General features: G+C 36.6%; 1 protein-coding gene across 3 annotated transcripts in view; it reads right to left on the bottom strand.

Annotated features, from left to right (window-relative positions):
• Window positions 1-2,327: 2,327 nt before the first annotated feature.
• The window catches only part of LOC116852109 (DNA-directed RNA polymerase, mitochondrial), a 14,388-nt gene continuing 4,484 nt past the window's right edge, over window positions 2,328-12,231 (bottom strand). The window contains exons 1-15 of one of the 3 annotated variants that reach the window (XM_032832126.1): window positions 8,205-8,322; window positions 7,989-8,110; window positions 7,554-7,667; window positions 7,233-7,414; window positions 6,076-7,011; window positions 5,145-5,924; window positions 4,924-5,049; window positions 4,626-4,829; window positions 4,218-4,493; window positions 3,846-4,091; window positions 3,596-3,755; window positions 3,268-3,517; window positions 2,966-3,137; window positions 2,772-2,872; window positions 2,328-2,636 (exon numbers count right to left, since the gene is read on the bottom strand). In XM_032832126.1, coding sequence (XP_032688017.1) covers window positions 2,534-2,636; window positions 2,772-2,872; window positions 2,966-3,137; window positions 3,268-3,517; window positions 3,596-3,755; window positions 3,846-4,091; window positions 4,218-4,493; window positions 4,626-4,829; window positions 4,924-5,049; window positions 5,145-5,924; window positions 6,076-7,011; window positions 7,233-7,414; window positions 7,554-7,667; window positions 7,989-8,067 — 3,729 coding nt within the window. In that variant the 5' untranslated portion in view covers window positions 8,068-8,110; window positions 8,205-8,322 and the 3' untranslated portion in view covers window positions 2,328-2,533. Of the gene's footprint in view, window positions 2,637-2,771; window positions 2,873-2,965; window positions 3,138-3,267; window positions 3,518-3,595; window positions 3,756-3,845; window positions 4,092-4,217; window positions 4,494-4,625; window positions 4,830-4,923; window positions 5,050-5,144; window positions 5,925-6,075; window positions 7,012-7,232; window positions 7,415-7,553; window positions 7,668-7,988; window positions 8,323-12,231 lie in introns of those variants that run through there. The other 2 variants (XM_032832127.1, XM_032832125.1) reach the window with 2 other exon arrangements.

Below are 12,231 nucleotides of genomic sequence, written 5' to 3'. Positions count from 1 at the left end.
ATTGGAATGATTCAAAAGCAAGGAAATTGGGTGCCGTACGAGTTGAAGCCGAGGGACGTTGAAAGGCGCAAAATGACCTGTGAATTGTTGCTTGAAAGGCATAGAAGAAAAAGTTTTTTGCATTGTATCGTAACGGGTGATGAAAAATGGATACCCTACGATAATCCGAAGCGCAACAAATCATGCAGGCCAGGCGAACCATCAACATCGACGGCAAAGCCGAATATTCATGGCGCCAAATTCATGCTCTGTATATGGTGGGATCAGCTGGGTGTAGTGTATTATGAGCTGCTCCAACCCAACGAAACCATCACTGGAAATGTTGGGGAACGCTACCAACAACAATTGATGCAATTGAATCGAGCATTGAAGCAAAAACGGCCAGGTTACGCGAAAAGACATGACAAAGTGATTTTCCAGCATGGCAACATTCGGCCACATATTGCGAAACCGGTCAAAAAAACTTTAGAAGCGTTTAACTGGGATATCCTACCACACCCGCCGTATTCTCCAGATATTACTCCTTCTGATTACCACCTATTTCGATCGATGACTCATGACCTGTCTGAGCAGTGCTTCCATTCTTATGAGGATGTCAAAAAATGGGTCGATTCATGGATAGCCTCAAAAGATGTGTCGTTCTTTCGACGTGGAATTCACCTATTACCAGAAAGATGGGAAAAAGTAGTGGCTAATGATGGATATTATTTTGAATGATCAATTTGTAACCATTTTTTCACAATAAAGTCGTATTTTTACCAAAAAAAACCCTTAAAATTAATGCACACTCCCAATAATTTATTGTACTAGTTCAGCAGTGCAGTTACAAAGAATAGGTCTTGGATCTTAAAGGGATATCTTGGGGACTTTTAGGCCCATGTTCTGAAACCTCTTTTATCGATAAAAGTGCCTTGAATATAGCTTTTCAAGGGTCTCTGATTAACTGCACCAGTTCTCTCATTTTTTCTTTAATCGAGCCTACATAGAACAAGATTTAAAAGATGTTCCAAAGACATCCAGAAGATTGCTAAATATCCGCATAATTCCTCAGAATATCCTAAAAATATTCAAGGACTTCTAAGGCCCATATTCTGAGTCCTCTTATCTATAAAAGTGCTTCTAAAAGAGGCTTAGAAGCCACCTGATTGGCTGAGAAACTACATTTAAAGCACTTTTATCGATAAAAGAGGATTCAGAATATAGGCCAGAGAGTACAAACTCCCTCTTGTAAAAATTGGCCCCCATTTTTAGTCACGTCCTCTGAGATAGTCTCCGGATGTGGCCGAACTAAACGAGTGACGTCATGCGAATTGGGAATACGGCATCGTGCGAGTTACCGGATACCTCATATAATTTATAGCATGTTCGACTGGCTCTGGGTTAACCCACTCTGGGTTATTCAGCCTACGTTTATTAGTCGAATAAGTATTTATAAGCTTTATGATTGGCTAGTAGAGACTTATGACGTCAATTGCTCTCAGAGCGATTAACCCAGGGCCAGTCGAACATGCTATTAGTTTCTTCATTTTTTAATTCTCATCATCTTATGAAAATAGTAAGAGATATACATTTATACATAGGCATATATGCATGCACGCAATTATATACGTGCATATGTTGCTTACTATTGCTTGCTATAACGTCTGTCATTCATACTTCAATTGGCCCGCATTCCCACTCCGCATAACGTCACCCGTTTAGTTCGGTCATATCCGCAGATTGCAGAGCGGTAAGTATAGAGAGCGTGCTATTTTCCAAACGGGAGTTTGTACTCCCTGCAGCTTGTTCAACAATAGAAAATAGATCTACAGTAGACCTCTATTGGAAGCATCCAATATTACAAACCGCTCAATGAGCTTTTGAATCTGATTGGTTTATACTTTTCGATCTTAATGAAGTCTGGAAGTATACATTAATCAGTTCAAACTATTTTTTACATTTTATCTCTTTTTTACATATATAAATAATAATTAACAATGTACATATATCTTAATATATAATTAATATATTAATATACAAGGCAGTATACAATAATATAATACATTTTCGAAGTGGGATAGAATTTTAATATTTTAAAAATCTATCCTAAAATTGAATATTTTCGCTCAATATATTTACTATATCAAGACTGATGAATAAAAACATATTTTTCGTTTATAGATTAATTAAAAATCTAATTCAAAATAAGGTATCTAAAACTTTTGAATATATCAATCTATAAGAAAATGAGAGAAATGAAAATAAGAAAATGAGAGAATTACAAACCTGAGTTTTTGTATTAAATTATACCACTGGTAAAAATTAATTAATTTCACATTAAAGTCAGATAGTTTCAAGTAACATATATTTACTAACCTTGGATTCTATGAAATCAATATTTCATGGCATATACTAGCATCTAGCATTAAATTAGTTTCTTTCTCTTTTTTATACAAAACTACGTCTCGACTTACTTTCTTATACATCTTTTTCTACATTTCATTGAAATGTAATTTCTTTGAAGCACAACACAAGAAAATAATGGAGCTAAATTTTAACTAAAGAAGTATGGAGACGACAGAACTTTGTTGATATCAAAATTGCCCTTCTTTGGCAACTTACGGAAGATCTCCGGTGAAAAGTCCTCCTTCTGTTTTCTAAAATTTTAATTAAGTAATATTGATAAGAAATTAACATTTTACTTGTTTACGTATTATAATTCGATGATTTTAGATTTTCTTCCGTTTTTAAATTTTAAAATTATCTAAACTTCACGAACGAAAAACTCTTACCTGTCATTTATAAAACATTTCATGTATCTGTTACAAAAGAACTCTGACAAATCCTCGAGAATAGGTTCACAATGAAGTGCGACAAATTGCTCTCGACAGATCTAAAAACGGAAAATTGTTTACATTCCTGTATTACGACTGTTCAATAATACTTCGAGTAATTACATCTTCTCGTATCAATTAATGTTACTTACTTTGCTCATAATTTCCACTGATTGTGGGTGTGTCCAGAAGCAATCGTGCACTGACATGAACGTGATACCTGCTTGCTCGCAATGCAAACTCGTCAGCATCATGTGACAAGAATCGAGAGAGTGAATAAAATTTGGTGGAAAAGCGTTCTTTTGCTTCATAGTATCCGGTTTTCTGCAAAGAGTCAAGTGTATACGTGTTACATATGTGGCAGGAAATATGAGAAAAATAGAAATATATTAAACATGAGAAATATATAAATATGTAAAGAGATACATTAAACGTAGGAAAGATAAGCACTTACTTAAGGCCTTTGGTATTAGTATTAGCATTTCGCTTGATGTGTTTGTTGTATGGCTGTAGGACTGGCAGACCTAACGGCGTCACCCATTGCACGTACTGATTGCATTGTGTTGAAATGATGCGAGCGCAATCCGTGAACCAATCTTGAATCTCCTTTGCGCTCGTGAACATAGTCTGCAGGGACTTGAATGTCTGTTGAACCAAGTACAGACTGCCACTCCAAATGTGCTCCTGAGGGAACTCCTTTATGTCTGCGCAGTACGATAAAATCAATGTGAGAGTCGCATCATCTTTTACCGGCATCCTTTTTTGCTGACAATTTTACTCACCGCTCAGTTGTCTGGTAATCTGTAGCCTAGCACCAAACTTTGTCACACCATATACCGTAGTCATTACAGTTTGCTTTATAACTTTCCTGCTAATATGCCCTTCTAAGACTTGGGCTATTTCAAGACCGTTCTCCGCATCTCTCTTCCTAAATTCATCGACCTGAAAAAGCGTGCGATATTTGCAGACTTCAAACTTTGGAATGTTGTATTTTTGTTAACAAATACCAGCAATAAGATTATTTTTACGTACCATAGCGACGACAACACTGTACACATCTTGCGGTGTGCTTGCAGGATACAAATTTACACTCTCTGCTCCAATCTGATCCCTGCCAAGAGCGGCGTAATGTTGCAATCCGTTACAAGTGCCGTCTTGGTGAATGGGGAATCCGGTGAGGTACTCTTCCGGATTCGGACACTGCAGAGCCTTATCTATTTCTTTACACGTTGCTAAGGTCTGCCAAGGCTCATCGGACTTCATCCACCACTTTTTTCCCTGAAGATTATTACAAACTGATTATTATGAATAAGTGCATACAAAAATATAAACAAACTTGAAAGAAAACTGACCTGACTCTCCCAAGATGATAAAGGTCGAAATACAGATACATATAATAGTTACCTTTAAAGGATTTCTCGCACTGTCTATGATGAGGTCTAATACTTCATTCGCGAATTCCAGCCGTTTATCTATCGGCTCGCGTTTCTTCATACCGGTCAAGTTGATCGCGTGAATTTTTAACCAATCGAGACCTTTTGGGCCCAGAGGTTTCTTTTGAGCAAATATGAGAAACGAACGTCCTAAGTCCGAAGTAAGATGGGTGAGATGAGGCGGCACTGGGTATGCTCTACCTCTGAAGTCTAGATTATGTGGTAACCAGAACACCTGATCTCTAAACTACAAAATAAGGATGAATTCTTAATCGATGAATTTAAAAATGTTATCAGTGCTCTTATATTAAAAAACACGGTACAAAAATGTAAGAAATATATACTTGTGACGTCATAATTTGTATACGTAAAGACTTACATGATTAGCGAGACATAATTTGTACAAACAGTCGCACCACAGTGAAAACATTTCGTTCTTTTTACGTTTGTGCTGTATCATCAACATCGATATTTTACTTTTGTTATTCTGTTCTGTTAAGTTTTTCAGTTGTTCAGACAGAGGTAGAAGCGATGACGATGGTTGAGGCACATTCAGTTCTTCTGAGCCACCTTCTCTAAAAATCTAAATAATATTGTTAGAATATGTAAATAATAAATAATTTTATTAGCGAGTAATTAAATCAATATAACGAAGTGACTCCGTTATTAGAACGTACTTGAATCAAAATATCCAGGACAGGCTGATTGATTCTCCACGGTATCGAGCCGAGCTGATTTAAAGAATCTAAAGCTGGGTAAAGCTGTTCTGTCGGCGTGTTTTTCATGAGATACATCGAGCTCATCTAATTTGTTTGAAACATATTGTATTCAATGAGAAAAAACAAATTCTTTGAGATTTTAAGATACGAGTGACAATAATGAAGTAGGGAATACGTACTTCGATACAAGAATCACGAACGAAATCGGCTTTGGAGAAGAGGTAACCTCCGGTATTCACGTTGATCCAAGGACGTGGTGGAATAAGCATCGGCAACAGGACTGTCTCGAAGGTCAATATTTCCGGATGCGATTCACTAAAGACCCTATACAAATGAGGATGTGGTTTGATCTGCTCCGTTAAGTACGAGTGCTGATTTCTAAAGAGCAAATAGAACGCAGGTATCAGTCGCTCAGGAGCGCCTGGTTTCGTTCTATACGGAATCTTCACGTTGTTCACGATGATGTTGTATAAGAACTTGCCGACGTTTATTAGGATGTGACGGGGCCACATCGGGATCGTTATATCGGAATGAAGGCCAGTCTTCATGACTTCCTGAGTGAGTTGTTGCCACTTGATACGTCCGTTCACGTTTACGTCGGTAGAGTCCTGCTGCGTGTACCACTCTAGGTACTTGTCGTAGATTTTAGTAATGTTGTCCGTGAGTTTGGTCTCTTTCATCTTGTGAAACTCGTACTTTTTATAAATATATTTTCCTAATGTCAAATAAACGAACGACATAGAAAAGTTGAATGCTTCGGAGGATCTGGCCAGTCGTCTAATCTCGCGCATAATTGCATCAACGTACGCCTCCTGCGGCAACACTTGTAGAAATGGATAGAGAGTGGATAAATCATGGATTATTCTCATCTCCTTTTGCTTTAGGTGAGACAGGTTCTTTTCGAAAGCCTCCACTACAGCTAACTTCCAGGATTTCTCCCATTCCGCGATTCGTTCGACCTGCATTCAAAGGGGTGAACAGCACGGTTAATCGGTTTTACCGTAAATTGACACTGATAATATATAAGTGCTAATAATATAGCTGAATGGTAATAAATATATACTATATATATAAGTGCTAATAAAGTTAATTTTACAATTACTAACTTACAGCCTGTTGCTTAACGCTAACATCTCCGGTGAATTTAGCGATATTCTCCACTTTCAGTTCTTGCTGCATTTCGGCGTCGATCTGCGTTTGAACCACTTGCCGTAGTTCGTTCAAGCTCACGATTCCTTTGGTCGGACTGTGATAATTATGTCCCACTTTTAGATTCTGCAGTAACTTACATTTATACGAGTTGTCGAAGCTGGGATATGTCGCGTTGTATTCCGGAGACGCCAAACGAATACATCGGAGAATAGCCTCGCGATGCGCCGGTTTCATCTGCGATGTGTTTAGTATGTCGCTGAAGAAGACCTTGTAGCGAGTCATATCTTTAATCACTTTCGTCAACATCTCCATCTGTTTTGTCTGTGATTTCATGTTTCCAATTACTTGGAACATGGTAGCAAACGTCTCCACATCCATTTTCACATGGTCCTCAACCATTAAATCATAGATCTCTGAAACCCTTTCCGGATGCGACTTAGAAGCGTAACCTTTCATAAGTAGATTGTAGACTGCAGTGGCAGGTATCTTGCTCGCATTAAGTTGTTTCTTGTTTGATAATATCAGCTTAAAGCTTTTGTTTAGCATTCCATTTTGTGTGTAAACATCTATGCATGCCAGCAATTGGGATATCAAGTTATAATCAGAGGGAAAAATTTCAAATGGATCCTTCTCCTTTGTGAAAGGAATTTTATTGTATTCTGAAATTTCCTGCTTCATGGAAGTTTGTGGAAGCTTGTCAAAATCATCTTGATTTTCATCTGTATCATTATTTCTGATCTGATGTAACGTGTCCACAAAAGCAGAGTCTTTTATCAAGGTTGTGCTATCACTTATGCCAGATTCCTGTAATTCTCCCACTATCATGGATTTATCTTCTATGATGTTTTTGGATTCTTTAAGTATCATATAATGTACATCGTCTAGCTTATTTTTCTGTAAATTTAACAAATCAATTTTATTTATAATTAAAATTTTTATTTCTAATATATTTTTATTTCTAACATATTTTTAACAAATGAAACTGTAACAATTTTAAACTTAAAATTAAAAATCCAAGTCTATTTTAGATATTATAATAAAATATATCTTACTTTAATTATATATGGTAGTAATCAATCTTAATTTTAAATTTAAATCATATTCATGGTACATACATTTTTTAACTTAGTATCGTCAACCGTTGCTTGTGTTGTGTGTGTCTTTTTATCAAAATAGGAACTACTGATTTTATGTAACTTGTCTAGTGTAATATCTGGTTGTCCAACCAACATAGATATACGAGTAGAGTTTAACTTTCGTACAGCTGCTTTTCTGTTACTGATAGCTTGATCTGTTACTATAATAAGATACAATTATTATATTGTATTTTGTATATAGGTACATTCTGTATAATTATTTTTTTATTTATAAAATATATAACATATACATTGGAATAATTCTAATTGAGTTCATGTACTTTTTGTATATTAATTTACCTTCTAATAATTCTGCATACTTCTTAGAGCGTTGCTTAGTCTTCTTTTTTAGTGGTGCATACTGTTCAGCTGTACCTGTTGTTGCATAATGGCAAAGCAATATATTCCTGATTGCTAAAACAGAATTACTTGTGATAACCATATAAATGCATTAAAGCACGTAGTAATGAATTTATCGCTAGATTAATATCAAATCATGATATTATCACTACTAATAAACTTTGACATTGAGATATTCATTTATAAAATGTAATGTGAAAGTAACAAATCATAACTATATATCGTAATCACGATACACATATTCTACAATACATATATTCCTAGTTTCAAAAGAGTTACATCATTTCAATTAAAAAGTTAGTCTTACAGAATCAGTATATACGTGTTGTGATTATTCTGCAAATATAACATAACAGAATATTATGCGCTACATACATTTCGACGATCTAGAGTGGCAGTAGTTGCAAAACGAGCAGATTCGTATCGAACAGTGCGTGGTTGATCGTGTTGACATAATGCGACCATTCTGCAGCGTGACAGCGCGTGTCCTTAGGAATCTGAACATTGTAAAATGATGACGAGACAATAATTATCACTCGCGGACGACAATGTTGTTAATGCCGAAATAACGAGTTGTGGTTACCGCCATACCTAACCTATACGGAAAGCACGCTTCTATATATACGTTATACTCTTATATTGCTAGCATAGCTATTACTTAAAGCCTATTCTACAATTGCGTAAGCGTAGTCGTGAACGTAAAGGGACGTCTACATTGGAAGTAAATAGCAAGAAGTAGGAAGTAAGGGTGCCGTCCCATTGAGCACGGATCGGAACGCCGGATCGGATTTCTCACTATGGCTGCGTTCCTAAATTCACTGTCAGTACTGAAAATCTATAGTTCATGTTACGTATACTATAGAATTTCAGTACTGGCAGTGAATTTCGGTACGCAGCCTATAATGAGCGTTCCGTTCTCTAGTTCCGTTCCGTAAAAGTTTCCTCTCATGTAGCAAAAACGGAACGGATTTCTAATTATAAAATATATTTCACTCTTCAATTAAATATTTCAGAATATTCATGACAATGTTATCGGCAAGATAATTGCATAAATTATGTATATAATTAATTCTGTCGCGTCAAAATAACGAAATATTGACGAATTTATCATATCTATTTGACATAATCATATTTATTTGCGACCGACGCGCCATTCCGTTCCGTTTTTGCTACATGGAACTGGTAGAAGAAACTTTTACGGAACGGAACTAGAGAACGGAACGCTCATTATAGTAAGAAATCCGATCCGGCTTTCCGATCCGTGCTCAATGGGACGGCACCCTAATAGCGAATTCGGTAGCTTGCACTAGTGCGCACTGAGTGCGCATTAAGGCTTGTTTACAGTACATTCTTATATTTAAGATCATGTCTTAAATACATATTTAAAAACATTTTAACTAATAAAATGATTCGTACGGATGTTATACATATCATATTATGGTTAAAAATATTTGAGAATTTATTTGAGAATTATTTAAGACAATCTTTAAATATAATAACATACTATGAACAAGCTTAGTGCGCACTCAGTGCACACTAGTGCAAGCAACCGAATTTGCTATAAGAGTAAGAAATTGACCAACCATAGTCGAATGTGAGAAGAATAATCAACTATGATTGGTCAAATTCTTATTTTTACTTCCTACTTCTTACTGCTTACTTCCAATGTAGACGTCCCTTTAAGCCCATTCTACAATTGCGTGAACGTGGTTATAAGTGGTTGTAAGTGATTACGACAACCAATCAGAGTAAAACAATCAGTGAATAAAACATTCGGATTAGTTGACTCTTACGTTCACGACTACGCTTACGCAATTGTAGAATGGGCTTTACAAGCACGTCGTTACGATGTTACTACGTCACGTCCGGTGCTGTCAGGGTACGTTCATTAAAAATGAACAACGAAAGCCAATTGAAGCGTGATGACGTATAGGCAGTGAAAACATACCGACGAAGTTTGCAAAGTTAAGATACGCATCAAAAAGTTAAAGTGTAATATATTATAAATTATATGCAGTAAGTAAAATGTAAGTTTATTTTATGTATTTATTGTATGTATTTCATGTATTATTTTATATGAAATATATATTTTCTGCAGATTTATAATTTTAATACGAATAAAATATCTTATCTTTTAATAATTTATCCTAAAGTAATCCCAGACAAGCAGACTTCCAAGGGACGTTCTAAAGACATCACTATGTCTTAAAAACATGCTGAAAAAATTCTAATGGCTCCTGCACACAGGACGCGGTAATGCTTACCGCGCGGCGGAAGTTCGCGCGACAGCCAATCAATATGCTGCTTTCCGTAATAACCTTCTAGCTCTTACGGAAAAACAACATATTAATTGGCTATCGCGCGGACTTCCGCCGCGCGGCAAGCATTACCTGTCCTATGTGCTGGAGCCATAAAAATGTCCATTGCAAATTGGTGTTATCTTGAATATATTGTAATATTTGTTTTACTTACAAATTCACGTTAAATCTTTCATTTTTAATGAGTTTAGTAAAAGATTCATCTTTCACGAGTTTATTACAAAATTTTCACTTTTCACGAGTTCACACTAGGGGAAAAAATTCATGATCGCTATCCTGTTCTGATTCATGTATTTCTGGAGATGGATAGACATGCACCAATTAAAACAGAGTATTTCCATCCACCCTTATAGAAATATCGTAAGAATCGTTGATAATTACTTATTTTCAGTATTAAAAATACTGGATAATAAGTAATTATTAATGATTCTTAATATGATATTTCTATAAGGGCAAGCAATCGAAAACAAGCATCGTGTGCCACTGGCTCAAAATAAGTTTCTGCGCATCCCCACTCTCGGTTTCAGCGCTTGCGTACAACGCATGATATGGTTCGATCTAATCGAACTAGAAAGGAGTATCGATTCGACTAACGAATATTCTAGCTCAATTGGAGAAGATCGAATGTTTTTTTGATGTTCTTGGGTTGTATTCCAAGACCTCTAAAGCTTGATCTACAATATGCTCTTTGCATTTTGTTTCTTGTCTTCTATCTTTTTCTGGCTTAAAGCTTAAGGTTTGAATCAGAAAGAGATAAAGAGAAAGAAGCAGGAAACAAAGAGCATATTGTAGATCAAGCTTTAAGCCTAATCTACAATGTGTTCTTTGCTTCCTGTTTCTTGTTTTCTGTCTTTTTTTAGTTTAAGATTTAAGGCTTGAGTCAGAAAGAAATAAAGAAAAAGTAACAGGAAGCAAATAACACATTATAGATCAAGCTTTAAGCCTGACCTGCTCTTTGTGTTCTGTTTCATGTCTTCTGTCTTTTTCTGGTTTAAAGCTTAAAGTTTGAGTCAGAAAGAGATAAAGAGAAAGAAGTAGGAAGTAAAGAACACATTGTAGATCAAGCTTTATTCTTGAAATAGTTGCGTATATGTAAGTTTACGTAAGTTTTATTGCGCAGGTATAATCATACCATAAAATAGTTGGACAATGAAAATTATGTATACGCAAAAATTTCAAGAATATGGGCCCAAAACGTCGTTTTTCCACAAAACGTCGTCTTTTCTAAAAAAAGACATGTAAGAGATTTAATTGGTGCCGCTTTTCCGCGATGCTGATTGGTTCTCTCGCTTAGCTCACTTCATGTGGATTGCGGCTTGCTTCGTGTCGTTTGTGCCTGTAAAATTATCAGGCAAATAATGGCTCCTGCCCATAGGACGCAGCAACGCTTGCCGCGCGGCGGAAGTTCGCGCAATAGCCAATCAATATGTTGTTTTTCTGTGACAGCTACAAGATTATTATGGAAAGCAGCATATTGATTGGTTGTCGCACGAACTGCCGCCGCGTGGCAAGTGTTACCGCATCCTGTGAGCAGGAGCCACAATTGTCATCGCTAGCTCATGAAGAAAAGAATACAGAAGAGATATAAATCATAAGAACAAAAGAATAGAGATTAGAAGGATAGACCCTGTAACGTCCGGATCTATTTTAGAACATTAATAATATATTATTATAGACCGGGAGGCCGACTTGTCTGATTTCAGACATCACTAGATATTTTATCCCTACGTTACTAGATGTAAGTACGCGCGCATATGCATATTCGCGAGCGTTAAAACATTATAATTAAAATGCCGAATGCTGCGTGCTGCTGGAGAGTCTCGAAATCAACGGATCGATCCAAAGAAACCGCTATCGCTCAGTGCGATAAGCCAACATAAACAGGAGCATGAAAACTGAATCCTAAACACCACTCAGGACACCGACGCGGTGACATCATGCAAAGGAATGAATCTCTTCCCTCGCCATAACTCCATGGACCAATCGGAGAACGACTCTCAGCGACAAAGCGACATATAAAAGCGCGCGCATTTGTAGAGAAGGCAATAATTATTTTCTTCTCATAGTTAGTCTCTGGTAGCTTCGTGTACTTATTCAGCATATTATACTTAGTCGTAAAATCCGACTGTGTTGCAATTACTTTTGCCTACCCTTCATATTTCAAACATTGCGAAATCAAATTCTGAATCGCGGGCCGCATCAACCCGCGTGGTATCGGAACATCCGAGGCCGAGCCAGGAGAACAAGCACCGCTGATTTTTCGCCAGATTCATCAATCGTTTCGCCAGACTCCCGAGACC

Source organism: Odontomachus brunneus, unplaced genomic scaffold (assembly GCF_010583005.1).
Source record: "Odontomachus brunneus isolate Ranch 3 - 2012 unplaced genomic scaffold, Obru_v1 Obru_scaffold_203, whole genome shotgun sequence".
NCBI lineage: Eukaryota > Metazoa > Arthropoda > Insecta > Hymenoptera > Formicidae > Odontomachus > Odontomachus brunneus.
This window is presented reverse-complemented; position numbering and strand designations above follow the sequence as displayed.